The sequence below is a fragment of the Salmo trutta genome, chromosome 38 (assembly GCF_901001165.1).
Source record: "Salmo trutta chromosome 38, fSalTru1.1, whole genome shotgun sequence".
NCBI lineage: Eukaryota > Metazoa > Chordata > Actinopteri > Salmoniformes > Salmonidae > Salmo > Salmo trutta.
The window spans coordinates 12948189-12968218 of NC_042994.1; the positions used below are offsets into that span (position 1 = coordinate 12948189).

Here is a 20030-nt window from a genome sequence, read left to right on the forward strand (position 1 = left end):
TGAATGGTCGAAGTTGGGTAAAATAGAGGGAGAATTGCTGTGTCGACAACAGTGAGTTGTGTCTGTCCATAAATGCAGTGGTTGCTCTGAGAGGAGCTGCTGAGCCACAGGATGGCAGAACAGAGCCAGAGATGTGGTCTTTGACTTAGGTCTTTAATGCTAGTCAGAGCTAATATGCCCAGTTGAAGAGCACAGCTAAGAGGGGGGATGGAAATAGCCCCCTTCGCAAGAGCAGCCAGGTCCTCTAAAAACAGCCTGTTGCTTCTAGGCAGAGGCACTCAATAGTACATCTAGAATACTATAAAGTCTGCTGTTAGGAGCCACTATGTATTTGTGCTACATATTTGTGGAATAGGTTTGTCGACCTACAGTACAGTACAATAAATATATATATTATACGGATTAGGCAATTGAATGATGCATTGATGTCTTGAAATTCAGATAGTATGAAGATCTGAGACACTGTGTAATGTCTTCTCTAAACTTAGACCTGTAAACAGATTAAAGAGATCTCTGCCACTAATAAGATATGTGAGGTGATAGAGATGCACTTGACCTTAGTCAACTTGAGGCATTGTGGATCATGAACTGCAGCTCAGCATTTGTAATGCTTTAGGGACCTCTAGTGGCAGCGAATGACGGTCACGACAATAGAAGATGGCAGGGTTTTCTCTCCACAAACTCCCTCAAAATTGAATAGTGTTTATATTATGGACATATACGATTTTCTTATCAATTAGAAATCAAATAATATTTGATATATTTGGAACAGAGTACACATTGGAACAGACAACTAATGGATGACTGAATATGAATTTGAAGATGCCATCTGTCCCTGCCAAATGCCTCACAAGTTAACCACACCAGCATGTCAACTTTCTCAAGCTGTTCAATTCTTGGTGACAGGATTAAGTGAGTTCACACACCTGTCCTCTCCTCTCCCAGTAAGTCAATAGGGACAGCACAACAATAAAACGTCAAGAGCACCACAGAATATGGGAGGCATTAATTATGAAATATATTGCAAATAAACATTTAATTTATAACCAAAAAATAAGATAGCAATCACTAGGGCCAGACAAAATCAGTGTTCTTATCATTAACTTTATATCAATAATCAGTAAAAGCATTCATGTTTTCTATCAATATCAGACTTTATTTTAAATCCTTTAAGTTCTTTATGTGCTTCAGAAATATCTCCACTTGCAGATAGTATTTGCCAATTAACAATAATAAATAACTTCTCTCGCTTCTTTGAAATGCATCTCTAGTGATATGAACCCCATCCCCCAGTGATCTCTGTTCTCTTTATGGTAAAGCTCTGAGTCTTGCTTCGTCTTCCTAGGCAGACAGTCTTGGTTGACATCAGAGCAGGTCTAAGGTGAGATGGATTCAGGCGACTGGGTCAGCCACCATATGCCCAGCTAATCCAACCCAGGTGGTCATGTCTCGTCCTATTAGAAAGCTGTGTAAGGCCTCCACCGGAGAACCACTACGATTCATCACCACGACAGACCTGACCAGGGATTAGGGGAGAAAGCCATACCAACTGATCTTCAGATTAGAGTCAGATTAAAGTCAATCTGACTGGGAAACTACAGTATCCTTTAGCTGTGTTTGGTTGGGATGTCCAGCAATGTCAACAACTGACACAAGAACAGTGTTTAAGACTACTTGAACTTGAAAGAGCAGTCATTGTACATGAGCTGATATAGGTTAGTAAATAACATTGAGAGACTTTGTCAAAATGGCAGACACAAAGTAAGTTTATGGTTTGGCGTTCGAGTTTCTACTGGCTGGCTTCTCGTAATCCTCCACAACATTCTCCAATGGTGACCTTTGACCCTTGATGGGGGTTACACAGAAAAAACACAGAGATCATTGTGAAGTCAGTCATTTCATTAGTAGTCTCCCCAGCTATCCAATCACTTAATTCAGACTTGTTGTGCCCTCGTCAAGGCCTTGGAACACAAAACCTTGTCCTACCCGTAGTTAACATAAGGTATCACTGATTTTGAAACTCATTCATTATCTTGCCAGCAATGATAATTATTTCTAGTGCTTCTCCTTTTTAGATATTAAATAATTCCATAAATCTTTGGATAATACATTTACATTTTTTCCCACATATTATTGATCCAGGTCTGTTTTCCTGAGTGATATTATATATGGAGTGAAAAAAACTAAAGACTAAACACAAGCTTAGAAAAATGTCAAATCCTAAACAGCTGCTTGGGCGTTCAGTCAAGCTCTCCTCCCACACACTCTCCTGCCACAACAACACAGCTCAGCTTCTTCCAGCAAGTCTCAGAGAGACTCTTAATCTTATCCGGAGTCTTCTTCCTCAGGCTCTGCCTCTGCTGGAGCTGCTGAACGTTCTCCACCGGCTGGATGCTGGCCAAGATGGCCTGGTCAAACACCTCCTTCAGGTTCTTCTGGGTCAGACCCGAGCACTCTACGAAGGACACGGCCCCGATATCCTGCGCCAGCTGCTGGGCCTCCTCGGTGCTCACGGGCCGCTCCTGATTCCTGGCCAGCTGGACCAGCACCTGGACGTCTTCCCTCAGGTCCAGCTGGGTCCCCACCAGGACCATGGGTGCCCCGGGGCAGTGACGGCGGATCTCGGGCGCCCAGCGGTCGGTGGCGTTGCAGAAGGAGGAGGGGCGCACCACGCTGTAGCAGAGCAGGAAGACGTCGGCATTGTGGTAGCATAGAGGGCGGATCCGGTCCAGCTCGTCCTATAGGAGACAGGAAGAGAAAAGTTTCAAGCCCTGCCCTTATGGCATACCATGTAGATCTGATTGTGAAAAGACTACTGGATGGTTTGTAATATGGTCCACTAATACGTCCATTTCTCTCACTGAGTTCAGGGCATATTGATTATTACACCTATCTAATCCTTTCAGATCTACAAAGGTGCCTATTAAGGAGTAGGGGAAGCGTTGATTTGGAACTGGGCGTGAGTCAGGAAGAGAAAGGTCTATGAGAGTCGTCCAAAAGGGGGCGATAAAGCACAGCGAGCCAGAGAAGGTATAGATTCTGGGTGCACGGACAGGAACCTCCTACAGGGGGCGATATAAGTCTGAAGATCCCTACAGGGGGCAACCAAGACACGGGGTAGAATGTGGAGGCAACCTGTGTTGGGATAAGTGAAGCTGTGGAAGCTAAACAAACTACTGACCACTGATAGAGAATGGCTTACATTAATAGTGTCATCCTCCATCCCCCATTTCTATCATTTTGAGCAGAGCATGAGAAGAAAGAATAATGTGTTAGCTCTACCACTACAATAGGATATCCTTGTTAACGTGTCTATAGGTTACTAACACTCATTTCGTTTTGGATTCCAAAACAAAACTTTGACTCGCCTGGCCAGCCATATCACAGAGTTGCAGTCTCACAGGCTTTCCGTCCACCACAACCATAGCTGAGATGAAGAAGAGTGTACACAGATTTGTTATTGATGGTGACAGCATTAAGACACCTGTTCAATGCCTACCCGTCATAGCACTATGCATCAGTGACGTTTACTTTGCACCATCAAACGACATCAAATAGTAACCTATTATTGATTCAGAGAGATCTAAAATAATACACACACACACACACAAAAGCCACAAACAAAAACAAGAAAACATTTATAAAATGCAACATTTGGACAAATCAATTCATGAGTAAAACCTGTGACAAAAGCGGCCAAATTAACAATAAATCACGTTTTCGGGTTTTCTGATTTCTCTCACAAATGACCTGCAAAGTTATCGAAAGCTGTTGGAATGTATTCTGTCGGATGACCATTTGTGGTGTAGCTGACGATAAGACTTGTCTTCCCCACAGCTCCATCTCCGACGAGGACGCAGTTCACCTTGCGCTCAGGTACGGAGCCCGACCGCCGGCGCTTTGAAAGATTAGAATCTCTGTTCTTGCCCCGCGGTGGTGGTACGAGTGGAGCCGGATCCGAGATCCGACGGGGTTTCTGCACTCCTATATCTTGTGGAAGCATTGTGCCGTTGAATAACTGGCCTAATTCACGAGGAATAACGCTTCAATAAAGCCAGAGCCGTCTGGATCTCTGCACTTTGAAATCCCATATGTTGGTTCACTTCCCAAAGTGAATCGAACCAGCACGCACCTGACTGTCCGTTTCTGTCAGTAAATCCTAGAAATGTAGAGAAATAATAATTCAGGTAAACTACAGCTGAACTCGTGCAGCATACTGTAAACGCAAGACTGCCTTTAAATTTCTCCACGCCCCACGGTCTCTTGATTGGCATCCTATGCATTTGGTGTGTTGCTAGATGTAAGAGGCTTACTGCGCGCCACACGAGGTGCGGTGCGTGTCCCAGGGCTTTCAAAGTGAAACAAACTAGAATTATTTGAAACTCTGATCCCCTGTAGTAAATAATGTGATCCACTTTGTCATTTACACAAGTAAATATGGTGAATATCTAGACCAATGTAGGTCTACACATTTTTTGTTTATCTATTTTTTAAGGATATGGTCCACTGAATATGAATTCGTTTTATTTTTTCGTTCAATTTTAGCAACAACATAAGAAGAATATGTAGCCCGTCAAACCAAACAATTTTTTTTATATATCTCTAACAAAGTTGCATTACCCTTACATGAAGTAAATGAGGACTTCCACATCAGGTTTAACCATAATACAGGCATACCACAACATAGTGCCCTCTTGGTAGACCTTAGGCCTAGCAGAATGGCAGGGCTGTGGAATGTATTTGCTGGAGTATTACCTGTAGAATTGGTAGAAAATGTTGATTTCTATCACTAGACTACTTATACGCTATTCAAAGTTGAACATATTTCTTAATTAACAGAACACTGCATGTAGAGCCACGGCAGAAGTGATTGGGAGTGAGAGTATGCACAGAGCAGCAGTGAGGAGTGAGACCAAGTGGGAGTACAGGGAATGATATCCTGCTTTACAAAATCCTGTAACGTAAGAACTATAGTAGATAGAAAATCCATTCTCATACTATTATATTATAGTTGTAGAGGAAGCCCTTGTTTTGTCATTTCCACAATATACTTATATATGGTGACAGGCATCTCAGGGCTTCATTGTCTACCCGTGATATTTTAACTCTTTATTCAAAGAAGATTCCTAAAATACACAAATAAGAGTCGTGGGATCTTTAACCAGGCGATGACTTTGTTTCATTAATAGGATTTAAGAAGAGTCATGGTGAAAAGACAAAAGGTAGCGCAACACAATGAGGACTGACGACCAGCCAGCACCCCAGTTCTACTAGATGGTACAATAAACCTATCCTCTGTGAACGCCATCATCAAAGCCACTATTCTACCCGTGGACAAACAACCTTCCCAAAGACCCACAAGCTGATAGACTAGAAACCTAATCAGAACCTTTAGGGAGCGCCAGGCGTCCTTTTAAGGTTTGCAGAGCTGGCAAATATATTTACTCAATTTTAGGGATTGGGATTAAGGGGCTCTGGGGCTCTTCCCCCCCCCCCAGCCCCCTCCCTCCTTCCTGCCGTCCTTTCCTATCTTTATCCCTCCCTCGTGCTCTACCCTCTCTCTCTCTTTTTGATGGGATCAGTTGAGCGACGCATTCTCTCCCTCTCCTTTTCGCTCCCTCTCTCCACCTCTCTCTGTATCCCTCGGGGACCGGGTGCTCGGACTCTATAGTTATGGGCCGCGGCCATCTGTCAGCGTGAGGCATTCACGCAGCCACCAGAAGGCCACAACATGTGTGACTCAAATGAAAAATACAACTTTCCCAGGACAGGCCTGACCCCGGCAGCCGTAAACCCCTCTGTACCCCCCTACCAGCACCATCTCCATCCCCATCACCCAACCTGCCCCATCTCCATCCTCAGCCAGCTATCCCGGCCCCACCCTCCCAAGAAATACTGTCTGCATGTGAATCAGTGAATTAGAGCCCCACCCCTCCTCCTCCCCTGTATGGTGAATGGTAATGACTGTGCAATGTGCAGAGGGGGAACCTTCTTACACACAATGATGGATTTCCACCTTAGCAGCTGATGTTCCCAGGGTCGGTCGGGTAGGGTGGGGTAGGGTAGGGTGGGTTACTAGAATAGGTGGAGGGGGGGGGGGGGGATGGAGGGTGTGTCTTAATATTCCTGGTGGTATGAGAGCTAGCGATCAGCTGATTGGTAAAATTGATTCTAAAGGAAGAGGGGGTATGAGTTTAGGATAGAGGGTAAGGTGGTGCGGGGGAAGGGGGGGTTGGTTGTCTGTGCCTGTGCTGCAGGACCCCGGGGGACAATGGGGCCAGGGCGGGGGTTGGGGAGGGGGTTGGGGGGGGTGTCACACGCTTTTGCTTTGTGGCTCGGTCAACAGGCGTGTGCCACGGTGTTGTCTCGACTCCCGCGCCTGCTGTCCACCCAGCTCCGGGGACGGGGAGAGGGCCATGAGAACCAGCCCTGGGTCTTTAATTAGGGGCGTGCTGTTTTTTTAATCAAAGATGGACAAGGCATCATTAGAATCACCATTAGAGCTCCATACAATGGGGGGACAAAGTCCCTTAGCTATGGTTGGGAATATCATACACAAATGTCTAAATGCTTATATGAGCATGATTGGAGATCTGCTGTACTTTATATTACGTTCACGTTTAGGCTATATAACGTCTAATATTGTAGTGAGGAAGACTTATGGTACACTCACGATGTCGTCTTATAATTTAGTGGTTGCGATACGCTTTAGTACTTTTGTTTTCATTGTTTCTTCACCAGCTGTTAGTCTCAAGGTCTCAAATCAGAGGATACGTTTTGGGATACACACCATCCTTCCAAAATACAGTTTTGACTGAAAGTAAATGTTCTGTGCTTTTCTCAAGGGTTGTAATGGTTATTTTACGAACAAACTGAAATGTTTTTCTTTATCATTTCACTCCATTCAATTCAATGAAAGCAACAAGACAACAGCCAATACAACCCTATAGTTCAGTACAGCTTCCAGAAACCACTTTATAGCATTATTTTATTGATTATCTCATGATGTAATAACATCCAAATCATGACTCATCTGTCTTTAGACACTCCATTTTATTCACCACAGAGAGAGAATCGATATCACTAGAGGTTATTATGTCATACCCCATAACCCACATGGTAGTTTGTCATCATTAACGTTTAGCCAAAAAACATGTTGTGGCCCTGCAGCCCTTCTATGAGTCCCTCCAAGTCCTTTATTTAATGGGCTCTGCTGGCCTGGCCAGTGTGACCAGAGAGAGAAGCATTGTCATAGTGGAGACTGTGACGCTACAGAGGTGGCAGCTGGCATCCCAGCTTGCAGGCCCATCTCCTCACAAAGGAGGGCCTTTCCCCTGGGGGCAGTGATTTAGGACAGGGGTCTCCGGACAGACCCTGGAGGGAACCCCTTATGAAGAGGACACTGCTTCTAAACCGGCCCCCCCTCACCACACACCCTTCTATAGCCCCCCTGCTGGTTTCCACACCACGTAGCCTAGCTTACCCCTCACCTCCCTCCACCGTCCACCCAAGCTCCCCTCCTCCCTCTTGGGACAGAGGCTAATGGTCGTGGTGCAGCAGGGATGGGGCTGGAGCATTCCTGAGGTGTAGCGCTAACGCTAGCTAGCTAGCCACACACAATGGGGACGACAAGACAACAGGTGTGTGTGGATCTTCTGTCTAGCAGCAGCTGAGGGATAGGGCTATTATCCCTATTATCTAGGGCTGCCAGTGGGATTTCAGGCTACTTTTCCTACTCATCCTCATAGAACAAAACCCTCCTCTGTCTTTAACCTGCTCCCGCCCTGTTCCTCGTTGTTCCCATCAGCCTCCTCTACTGAACCACAACTAACACCTGCCTGCTGCTGCCACTGGCTTGGCCACTCCAGAATTACCCAAACGGCCACTTAGGAGATCAACATGATAAACTAGGCTGAATACAGCTCCATTGCTTCTCTATGCTTTTCTATTCATGTCTCTAAAACATGGGAAAAATCAAACGTCTTGGTGTTACTACTCCAACTTCCAACAACAAGAAACTCTATATAGCCCCTTTAATACATGCTACATGCTACATGCTACAAACCCCCATCTCTCAAATGAACAGTCTTAGAACAGATTGTTTGGCCTGGCCACATGATATTGCTTGCGACAAAGCCTCTAACAGAGCGTGTGTCCTGGGGGGATAGGGAGTATTTGGTTACCACACCCTTGGTCTATCCCATTGTGATTGGTCCGGGTCCCAGAGAGGTTGAAAGGGACATGTGTGCATATGTGGGCCGACAACGCAGGTGCCTACATCTGTTCATGGCTGGGCAGATGTCGTGGACAGAGATAGAGAGCGACGGGAGAAATAGAGAGAGAGGTGTCACTTTCCCATTCACAAGGTCTCTCTATTCATAGATTGTGGCAGACAATTTCATCCAGATTGCACTGGTTCAGAATTGAGAAAGAGTTAAAAAAATCGAGGAGGTACTACAAATGATCATCTTTACGAAACTACGGCCATACTTCCGACATTGTTTTTCATAAGCAATAAAGACCACGCCTGGGGTAATTCCTATTAGAACTAAACTAGAACGATACAATAATTTATCAGTCGATATTTCCATGTCATGTGGTTGGAGTATCAACACTAAAGAGTTAGGGGTATCAAAAACGACTTTCTACTTCATGTACTTCACGTCACTATATCTGTATTGATTATGCACTGATTCTATCAAATATCACCATGAGTATTTGTTGTGTGTGGATATGTGTCATACAAATGATCAGATGTTGAATTATCGATTTATGCGTAGGGACAGCATATGTTGTGATGCGCCAACGCATGGGCGTTACCCGGGGGAACGTGGCAGATGTGTTTTGATAAACATTGGCACGCGACAGGCCGCTGCTCCTTGAAAAACTTCGACGCCTTCTCCTCCTCCCCCTCCTCTGTCCCTCTCCCTCTTTCTCCCTCTGTCCCACACACTCTCACACATCCCACTCGCGCCACACACACGCGCGGGCGCGCCTTCAGGGGCCACCGCGTAATTATTGCGGTACTCTTCCCCAAATTTAAGCCCAGCACGTCCTCAGCCACAACATATGCAAATGTGACAGCAGCACGACTAGGGGGCACCCATGGATTGGCCTGTGCCCCCCTTCAAGCAGCTGGCCATAGTAATCTGATCTGGACACAAAGGCCGCGCTGCTCCTGCAGAGTCCAAAGATTTCAGCAGGTAAACAGGCGGGTCAGAAATGATGGAAATGGAGAGAACCGCGACCAGGGAAGATGAGTTGCTGTTATTAGGCCTATCTCAGCCCTGATTAGACAAATATAAAGTTGACCTTCAGTCGCTAATCTTCTTTGTGCTGAAAAATGACCATACAAAGTTTTCTTTTCAGGAGACAGAAGCTATAGCCTGGATGAGGGTTTGGAAAAACCGATAAGTAGCCGAGGTGAATCGTGCCAACAGTCTGAATGCTCAGAAATAATCAATAGTAAGTCGATTGATCACTTGGTAACAGTCACCAACCCCCAATTCAAGCTAATCATCTTCTCCACACCACTTCATATGATCGATATCGTGTGATGCGCGTCGTGTTTACGTTCCCACGAGCTACCATGTGGTGTCTACTCTTCGGGGACGAAAACTTCTGGCTTCCCCTCGCCATATGGCCCAGCATAGCCATACCGTTACAGGTTCTTTAACATGCTTCCAGTTCAATGTAGACAGAGCCAGCCAGTGGACACTGGCGTATAGACCCGTGCGCTTGAGGGAAGATGGGGAGGAGGGAGGGGGAGGAGGAAAAAACGACGTTTGGGTAGTGGCAGATGGCTTGTAAGGGTCTGGCCGCGTCTGAAGGCGTGTCTCCCTTCACGGAGAATCCCCAAGGGCTACCCGTGCATTCAGAATCAATGAAAATTGAAGCGCAGAGAATGGATGAATAGTCAGACCTCGAGTCACCCTTTTTGTTAGCAGCAGCTACTGGTGGGCAGGAGTTAAACTACAACAGCCCCCTACAGTAGCACTTTAGTTAAACAGTCACCCCCGTAGCCATCATTTTTGGAAAGGAATTAAGGTAGGAAACTAGAGAAGGGGGCATTTTGCCAAACTCAAGTGTGAGTGGGTTGGCAGCACACGAATAAAAAGATGTATGCCGAGGGAAGTTCTTATTGGTGCCTGTAGGGGTGGGTTTTGTGCAATGGAGAAAGCAGTTTCTCATGTAAAACTACTGCGCAGTTTATTTGCCCAAAGTGTTCCATATGTAAAAATGTTAGGCAATGGTTAGATGCATCATGCGGTTTCTGGGTCATTGCCACCGAGAAGAAAAGACAAACCCAAACGGAATTAACTCTACTATAAAAGTTATTCAGAGACTTTAATGAAAAAAAACATCGCCCTTTCTACTGTGAAATAAATGCGACTGATTTGCGTAATCACAGCACAGCACAGCTCATCACAAACAAAACCGATGTATTCGTTCTGTCTATAGGCTGTTTGTGTTGTCAATAGGGATAGAAAACAGGTACAACAACAATAACTCTGGCTGTTCGATAAAAGGGAATTTAAACAAGCCCGAACCTCGACTTGCATATCTTAGCAGTGACGCAATGTATCTGTGCATGGTAACTATGGACCTCAGGCCATGCCTATTATCCAAAAGAAAATCACACTTATAATGAACGACCTAATTAAGAGAGACCCCTATACCCCACCCCCATTCTGCCTCCCTTTACACAAAAGTAGGCCTACTTGAATAATAGTCTGCCCTAAGTTTGGTTCAACAAAAAAAAAAACACAGAAAGAGAGCATTCATTGCATATGCGAGCAAAGAGGGAAAACCCAAATATATATTTGACCTCCTGTTTGAGTTTTGTTCAGGAAGGGGCTCGTTCTTCTAAATGTTGGGTACATTGTAATTGTGTGAGGATAGCGGCGCGAGCCCAAGGAAGCTCCGCTCACTGTATATTAAGGGGAGAGCAGGTGCTGCGGAATTACCATACAGCTGAGCGCACAGAGAGGGAGAGAGAGAGCGAACTTATTCCTTCAGCACACAATAACAAAGTGCCCTCAGGACGGCCACGCGGATGTCTCTCTACTTCTCTCTCTCTCTCTCTCTCTCTCACACACACACACACACACACACACACACACACACACACACACACACACACACACACACACACACGCACACACACACACACACACACACACACGTGCACGCACACACACACACACACACACACCTTTTCTTCGCTCCACAGAATGAAAAAAGGAAAAGTGAATGAAAAACTCTGTGCCCATACAAATGTTTTTTTTTCTAGTTTACCTCACCACACACCCTTGCCAGAGAATGTTTTCATCACTCAATTCTTAATTCAAAGCATTCGATTTTCCCACAACTAGAAATGCCAAAATTTTTGTAGAGGGTGGAGTTATGCAGCACAATCAACTGAGTCAGGGTTTGACAAATACACTACGCATGGCACGCCACATATTTTGGCTTTTTCAGACCTCTCCCTGAAAATGTTTCTTAACATAAATGTTGTTTTCTTTTCTAACATAAACATATACAATTTAACTACCCCATCTATATTCACAAATAAGCTTAAACACCAAGTGTAGGCAGACTTGTACAATACATTACTGTGAAATACTGATATATAGTTATAACTGAAATCTGGTTTAAACTGGAATAAATCAATTGGCCATTCTGTTTTGTTATTATGTGCTACACTTTTAAATCTCTAATGTTGTGGAAAGTGAGTCATTCCAGGACAGGTTGCTGAGACAGTCTCATGTAGTTTGCTGGAATACTTTGACATTCCTCCATTTTCCATTTTCTGACCCAATGCTAGCTTGTGATTTGAGACGAAGGGGCTTGGAGAGGTATCCATTGTGATCCCCTGAGCCAGATTGAGAGGGGGGGGGGGCTCATTTGCATCTTATTACCCTAGCATGCGCCGGCCCATATAAAACTGGCGGCAGGCGGCCTTCACTCAAGACAGACGCACAATTCATGTTGAGGAAGAAGGAAGAAGGTGGCGGGGAAGTATGTTGGATCAGTGACAAATCTTTCCTTGGGATAGACCACGTCACACAAAAGCAATTTCCTACATTTGTTGCCCTCTTCGTTTCAACAGGGAACGAACTGTGTCAATTATAATAATTATTTTTTTAAACATTTTTGGAGTGGGATTATCGCATTGTAACGGAATTTTGAGGACAGTTCAGGGCAGTTCCAATATCTATTTTGGATTATCTTTTTGTTTCTTGGACATGAATGAAATCGGCGTGGCTGACACCAGAAACCGATGAGAAGACCTCTTAAGAGAAGAAGCGTGCTCAATGATTCATTCACAGAACATGATTTGAAAGGAGGCATATTGAGCTTAAATTGAGCTGAGTCGCTCCAAGACTTTATCCTATTTATTTATTTGTATTTATTTAATATGGGGCGCGCTATTCTTCTGACAGTTGCGGTTATGTTCGTCTTGATATGCAAGGTAAGACAATTACATAACACAATTACCGTACTATTCAATTGATAACCATTTCAAGATTTTACGTCACATAGCCTATGTTAATGATTGTGTAATAAATACAATTATTTCAACAGGGTTTTTGTTCAGGAGTTTTCGAACTGAAGTTGCAGGAGTTTTTGAACAAGAAAGGGGTTCAGGGCAACATGAACTGCTGCAAGGGAGGGTTGACGTCAGTTTATCAGCAACAGTGTGAATGTAAAACGTTTTTCAGAATCTGTCTGAAACATTATCAACCAAACGCATCACCAGAGCCACCTTGCAACTACGGCGGCGCTATAACGCCTGTTCTTGGGTCAAACTCTTTCCAAGTTCCGGAAGCCATGTCTGACAGTTCATTCACCAATCCCATCAGAATTAACTTCGGTTTCACATGGCCGGTGAGTACTCTGCCTTGGGTTAATTCATAAACAAGTCATTCATATAAATCTCTAGTCACGAGGTCTTTAAAAATCCCTGCGTAGAAATTGGTTAATTTATATAGAGTGGTCTACACGTATATATAAACACGTTAGTCTTGTTTATGTTTGTATTATCGTCTCGAAATGTTATTTTATCTTCTAGTATAGAGAACATGTTAGATGTGCCTATCTCGTTCCCCATCTCCGTTGGCCACCTGTCTTATGATGCTATTTGTTTATGTCCTCAGGGGACGTTCTCGCTGATCATTGAAGCTCTGCACACCGACTCCAAAGACGATCTTTCGATAGGTAGGATCAAAATACACTACCGTACAGTTGTTTGGCTTTACGTGGTGTGATCTAGTCAAGGATAACTTACATTTACACACATTTTGCTAAAGTTCCGTTCTTATTTCCATCTGCAGAAAACCCAGACCGTGTTATCAGCACAATGACCACTCAGAGACATCTGACGGTGGGAGATGACTGGTCTCAGGACCTGCATACTGGAGGAAGAACCGAGTTGAAGTACTCCTACCGCTTTGTCTGTGATGAGCACTACTATGGCGATGGCTGCTCGGTCTTCTGCCGCCCACGAGACGACGCCTTCGGCCACTTCACCTGTGGAGAGCGCGGAGAGATTGTCTGTGACGCCGGGTGGAAAGGCCATTACTGCACAGAACGTAAGTGAAACTTGGTGTTCAGGTGTTTTTGGGGAAATATTTGACTAAATATGATATAACATTGTTATTCATGTTTTACGTATAGACACTTTTTGGGTCATGTCAAATAACATTATTATGGTAGATGAATAGACGTTACTTTTTATGTTAGGTGGCGTGGCTATAAACATCTAAAAATTGAGGCAACTTGTACGAAAACACCACGCTCCCACAAACACGACCACTTTATTTATTCAAATCGGGCGGAGGAAAGTTTTCGGAATAATCTCACGCGTGCCATAAATTTACATGCTACGTCCGATTCGTTACTCTTGGAGTTGGTTGGCCGCTGATTGGCTGAGGCGGGTGATGTATTGTTTGAAGTGGGCAGCTGCGGGGAGAGAGTAGACAATGGAGCAGCTGTCACGCACTGGCAACATACTCACCAGCTGTCCACTCTTATCTGCCCCAATCCGAGACATTAAGGGGAGTTGTGTGCACAGAATGAATAAAAGAGTTTTGACCCACAGCGATGAAAAAAGGGGCCTGTACTGAAAGAGGGAGAGCGAGAGAGTTTGCTGTGTGCACCCTCCTATTGTCTCTATGCACTATGTTAAGCGGAATATTCTTACACCATGATAAGGAGAGTGTGTTTTTTTGGGTAAAACAGCTAATGGGTTTAGTTGCCCCCTTTTTGATGAATTTGTTCAGATTTAAGCAATACTTTTTTTTTGCTCAAAGCCAAACTAAACAAAGAGCATATGTGTAAGAAGTGTTTTTATTGTGCCATGGTTCTTACCTTGTGTTTGTCTCCTTTGTAGCTCTCTGCCTTCCAGGATGTGACGACGAACACGGCTTTTGTGAGAAGCCTGGGGAGTGCAAGTAAGTTAGAGAAAAGACAACTATGATTTTCACGTATTAAAACACTTCCTCAGTTAATATTTTCAGAAATAATCTGTGACATAAAGAGAAACTTGAGTGGGTTTCTAACCAATGTGTTGTAATTATTGTGTGACAGGTGCAGAGTGGGTTTCAAAGGGCGGTACTGTGATGAGTGCATCCGTTACCCAGGCTGCCTCCATGGGACCTGCCAGCAGCCGTGGCAGTGCAACTGTCAGGAGGGGTGGGGAGGCCTCTTCTGTAACCAAGGTGAGTCCCACTGGAGAGAGAGAGAGGGAGGGAGAGAAAGTGGGAGGGGGATTTAGAGAGATGACACAAACAGAGACAAAGAGATAGTGTTGTGAGAGAAATTGTGAAAAAGTGTAAGAAAAAAGTGTGAGAGTGGCAGAAAGACATTAGCTGGGCTGCTGCTGTTGTTGTTCTGCCATATGTTCCATTGGGACTAATGGACTAATCCACATGTGCTGCTTGTCCCCCTCCAGATCTGAACTACTGCACTCACCACAAGCCCTGTATGAATGGAGCCACTTGTAGCAACACTGGCCAGGGGAGCTACACCTGTTCCTGCAGACCGGGCTTCACTGGGGATGCTTGTGAGATTGAGGTCAACGAATGCACCCTGAACCCCTGTCGAAATGGAGGAAGCTGCACTGTAAGTACTGTACAGTTACATCATTATGTTAAAATGTACACTCAATTACAACTAGGATTAGGAAGATGTGGGCAATCATGAATACCACTGTTGTTGTGATGGTGATCTAATGCATTTTGGAGGAATGTATTTGTTAAGCTTATGTTTCAATGTTTTTCTCAAAGGATATGGAGAACACACATGCCTGTGCTTGCCCTCCTGGTTTCTACGGCAACACCTGCGAGCTGAGCGCCATGACTTGCGCCGATGGTCCCTGCTTCAACGGAGGCCGCTGTGCCGACAACCCTGATGGCGGATACTTCTGCCAGTGCCCCACAGGCTACGCTGGCTTCAACTGTGAGAAGAAGATTGACCACTGCACCTCTAGCCCATGCTCCAATGGTAAGGTCTAATTGAACAACTTACACAGATGTGGTTTCAGATCTCAATTTATCAACTTTTTACATTTAAACAGTTACCTTTCAGACTACAGCCTGCCCCCACATTATTGACCACCCATTAATTCCCAATCGCTCTGCATCTCACACTAGGTGCCCGCTGTGTGGATCTCGTCAACTCCTACCTGTGCCAGTGTCCTGATGGCTTCACAGGCATGAACTGCGACCACACCGGCAATGAGTGCTCCATCTACCCCTGCCAAAATGGTGGTACATGCCAGGAGGGTCTTGACGGCTACACCTGCATCTGCCCCCCGGGTTACACGGGCCGCAACTGCAGTTCTCCCATAAGCCGCTGCGAGCACAACCCCTGCCACAACAGCGCCACCTGCCATGAGAGGAATAACCGCTACGTGTGCGCCTGCGTGCCTGGTTACGGTGGCCGCAACTGCCAGTTCCTGCTCCCGGACCATGCAGCTATTCGAGGCTCGGAGATCCCCTGGATGGCGGTGGGGTCTGGGACAGCTCTGGTGCTGCTTCTGCTAGCAGGTTGTGCAGTGCTGGTTGGCTGCGTCCGCAACAAGATGCAGCGCGGTAGCCAGGGCGACGCCACCGTCGGCGAAGGCGAGACAATAAACAACCTGACCAATAATTGTCACCGGAGTGATAAGGACCTGTCGGTAAGCGTGGTAGGGCTTGGGCCACAGCCAGGCATCAAGAACATCAACAAGAAAATGGATTTCGGAAGCGATGCCGACATGGACGGACCATCGCCGTCGTGTCGGAGCAGCTACAAGAGCCGCCACCTGCCGGCGGACTATAACCTTGTGCATGAGGTGAAGTACGAGCAGGCGGCCAAAGAGTCGATGCTGAGCCTGGAGGCCTCGGCTTGCGAAGAGAAATGCCAAGCTCTGGACTCGGGTTTTGAGTATGAGGAGTGCAGAAATAAACGCAGCAAACATTTAAAAAGGTAAAGAACACTCAATAAGATAATAGATGTAATCATATAACATGAAAAAAGTTTCAAATACAATTTGAATGTCAGATGGACTAATGTGGATCTTTGTCTATCTTCCATCAGTGACGCATCAGAAACTTCAAGAAATGAAATGAAACTTCCAGAAATGTCTGCATGTGCAGACACCAAGTACAAATCCGTGTTTGTCATGTCGGAGGAGAAGGATGAATGTATAATTGCAACTGAGGTGAGTTTGGGATACTTCTCTTCACTTTTCCTCATTTATAATTGTTTGATAAAGTCACTGCATTTCACTAAGAGCTTTGTAAACAACAACTAATGTCCATTTTGTTTCTCTCTTGTCTCCATAGGTGTAACGCAAGCCACCAATTTGCTCTATGGGAGAGTTTTTATACTCCTTTAAATGCTGCTCTAACCCTAGGGGGAGGTGTCCCGCCTTGAGACTGCTGCTGATACTGAGACGTTTAACTGATATTCAGAGTGAGCTGGTTCTCTACTGGAAAATAAGTGCAGGCAGTGGAGGCCTGTGGGATAGGAATCGGTGGGGCAAATCTTTTTTACCTTTCAAAGCGACCTCAAGCGAAGATTCTTATAACGAGATCGAAAAATGGACAAACCGTCACGATAGAGGTGATGTACGATGTCTTCGATTTCGGTTGTAACAGAAATGTAGGTTTGAAGTTTTTGCAACATTTGCACCCAGCCCTTTTCTTTTGCCCCACAAGCCGTTGCTAAGCGCATGAACTGCATCAAACGGTGGATGTTTGGCCATACTGGCCTGTCCTTCACAAGGCTGTTAACATGGATTCTGATCCAATCTCTAGACCTGTGAGGACTGTACTACGTACACTATATCACTGTGTAAAACTGAAGTGTGTTGTTTCAAAGTCCACCGAACCATTTATAACATTGGATTGATTGTTTTTGGAGATGAAAACTTTGTCTTAAAATCTTTTTTGCTTCAATACAGATTTTGTCCATTTGTAAAAAATAAAAAAATTAAATAAGTTGTATGATTAAAAAAAGACGTATGATTTAATTTAATGATTTTGTATTATTTTTATTTTTTAATTATATTGTATATTTGCTATGTTTGTTATGATTATTTAAGTACATTTTTTAATGCTGATATTTGCAAAGGCACTTCAGGTCAAGGAATTTGTTTTTAAAGAAATGTTATTTAAAGTAAGAGGGATTGTACAACATTTTATTATTGTTACTGCCTCTGCTACTGTTTTTTAATGAATAAATCTAATTGAAAGTACAACTTTTTTGTGTGTGACTGTGGTTTGTGAGCCGATGCCTAGCCGTTCTTTGAGTTCTGTGAGGAAAGTTAATCAGTAACATCTGTTGTCTTCCCCTGGCTACCCCATGGTTGGCTATTCTATGCCGATGCTGTTGGTCACTGCCAGGAGTTGAAAGTGTTTCCGTGGAGACCAACGGGGGCTATTCATGAAAAAACAATGTCCCCACGCTAGATGTACTACTCCGATGGAAAAATGTGATAAATGCAAACTAATGCTTTAAAACATCCTTATATGAAGCAAGAAAGAATGAAAACTATTGATGAATGTTCAGTTCAGAAAACTGACAAACACCCAGTCAATGTAACTTATCCAAATGTTGTTCTTGTTGAATATGCTTTATAATACATCTACAATAATATTTGATGATATCTCGTCAAATTCTTCAAAAATAAGATTTTAGAATTTCTTCATGGAATTACCCATTTACGATTCTTTAACATTTTTCTATTTTCTACACATTTGATTCCTTAGTTGCCTAGCAAATAAAATCATATTTGTTTTTAGCCAAAAAAAGTTGGGACACAAAAAAGTAACTGTAAATTGTCACCCCTAAGGTTGGCCTCTAAAGGCGGGTATACTACTATAGCCTGCCTCGTGGCATCATGGGAACAGACTTCAGCAGTAGACAATGATGGAATTGACAATGGGGCCACACAAAAGGCCACCCTTGGGAGAGCCTGTGTCCCTCGGCATGCTGGGAAAAAAAGAGAATAACAGGAACAGATGTTGTTGAGTAACAGATGCCCTCTGGCCAGAGTTCCGGCACTACCAGCCAGACCTTCAAAGGCTTGATCTGGAAAGAAACAGATTATCTATAGCGTTTAAGAAAAGCAAGCTTTTTATATTGTCTTTCATTTAAATTGGTTAGGATCGAGGGAATGTACACTGAACAGAAAAACGTGATATTGGTCAACAGCAAAATGTATTACTTGTTTTTAGAATGTGATGAAACCAAACCTAAAACAAAGAAGAGATTCAAAAATATTTTGATAAGAATACATATGCTTGTTTTACCCCCCTATACCTTTTGGTCAAATAATCAACTGTAGGACAACAAGTTGGCTTGTAGCCATAAGACTTTATTTTGAGAAAGAAATGTTTGAAATGTTTAAAATCATGTTTTAAAATTCAATAAGGTCATTGAAGTACGTACATGTAATTTTTCATAAAAAGTTATATCATGCCTTTTAGCTTTTCCATACATAAAATGTGGTATACATAGCATGATTGGTGCTTTATAAAATGACTTATTTTCTTATGACATATTTGACTTGCAGTTATACTCAAATTTGCCCCCCAAAAATTAAAATAACATTTATCATCCCCTTCACTCAAAGAAAGCTAAATAAAAAAGGCAAAACACAGTACATCACTACAATGGGATGCATTCTTCTGACATGGCTTTAAGCACACATAATACAGTACTGTACACAGGTCCACCTCAGACAAAATGTACAAGAAACATTTGAGTTGCTGAGGATACAAAAATCTCCGGAACAGCCTAATCACCTGTTTGTTCACAAGGGTCGGCCTGAACTATATGCAGCACAGATTTAACTGATCTATAAATCTTGTCAACTTCCTATTAACAGGGCTTTAACAGATTCCCATTATAGAGACTAGTGAATCAGCAGAACAGTGCGTAGCTCAATGAGATCATCATGATCAAGCAGAATGTTTCTTCATTGTGAGGGGACATTTTATGTTAAAGTTTATAGTGAATACCAGAAGGGATTTTAAAGGGGTTTTGCTGGTCTCACTGGCTCAGTTGGCATTTATGTCTAGTGGGGTCTATATACTGCATATCTAAAATCACCTAAAATCTAGGGTAGGACAACATATAAAGCATAATTAAATTACACAATGTGCAAAAATGTATTGTGCATAGTAATCATTGTCAAATTGTAATAAATATTACCGTGGTAATCAAATCCACTCTGGGTGATTGTATTTCCTCATGATTTATTTAGTTACAATAAAAACAATTTAAAGTATTAAATGAAGCCGTTGGAGAAAAATGTTATAGTTCTCAGCAACAAACCTTCCCATTCATTGGCAAGTGCCCCAAAAGTACATATACAGTTGGAAGTCGGAAGTTTACATACACTTAGGTTGGTTGGAGTCATTAAAACTCATTTTTCAACCACTCCACAAATGTCTTGTTAACAAACTAGTTTTGGAAAGTCGGTTAGGACATCTACCTTGTGCATGACACAAGTAGTTTTTCCAACAATTGTTTAT

General features: G+C 43.7%; 2 protein-coding genes across 3 annotated transcripts; one reads left to right on the forward strand and one right to left on the reverse strand.

Moving 5' to 3' along the window:
* Window positions 1-1018: 1018 nt before the first annotated feature.
* On the reverse strand, window positions 1019-13370 carry LOC115178709 (rho-related GTP-binding protein RhoU). Of its 2 annotated transcripts, none has more exons than XM_029739983.1 (2): window positions 13292-13370; window positions 1019-2738 (listed from the first exon to the last, which is right to left on the reverse strand). In XM_029739983.1, the coding sequence occupies exons 1-2, from the start codon at window positions 13301-13303 to the stop codon at window positions 2241-2243; spliced, it is 510 nt and encodes a 169-aa protein (XP_029595843.1). In that variant the 5' UTR covers window positions 13304-13370; the 3' UTR covers window positions 1019-2240. The 2 variants fall into 2 exon arrangements, with proteins under 2 accessions (XP_029595843.1, XP_029595842.1); XM_029739982.1 differs by lacking the exon at window positions 13292-13370 and adding an exon at window positions 3203-3228.
* Window positions 11987-17749, forward strand: LOC115178708 (delta-like protein A). The gene is made up of 11 exons (XM_029739981.1): window positions 11987-12475; window positions 12589-12891; window positions 13161-13221; window positions 13338-13595; window positions 14396-14456; window positions 14593-14723; window positions 14957-15126; window positions 15291-15507; window positions 15657-16473; window positions 16585-16708; window positions 16833-17749. Exons 1-11 carry the CDS (start codon window positions 12422-12424, stop codon window positions 16836-16838), a joined length of 2202 nt encoding a protein of 733 aa, XP_029595841.1. The 5' UTR covers window positions 11987-12421; the 3' UTR covers window positions 16839-17749.
* Window positions 17750-20030: the final 2281 nt, after the last annotated feature.

Bases quoted from the DNA above. Each gene is read 5' to 3' on its own strand.
- LOC115178709 (XM_029739982.1), bottom strand. From the start codon at position 3,223: ATGGAGGATGACACTATTAAT. The intron at 2,739-3,202 runs GTAAGCCATTCT...TGTCTCCTATAG, and splicing joins TGGAGGATGACACTATTAAT to GACGAGCTGGACCGGATCCG.
- LOC115178708 (XM_029739981.1), top strand. From the start codon at position 12,422: ATGGGGCGCGCTATTCTTCTGACAGTTGCGGTTATGTTCGTCTTGATA. The intron at 12,892-13,160 runs GTGAGTACTCTG...TTATGTCCTCAG, and splicing joins ACTTCGGTTTCACATGGCCG to GGGACGTTCTCGCTGATCAT. The intron at 15,127-15,290 runs GTAAGTACTGTA...TTTTTCTCAAAG, and splicing joins GAAATGGAGGAAGCTGCACT to GATATGGAGAACACACATGC.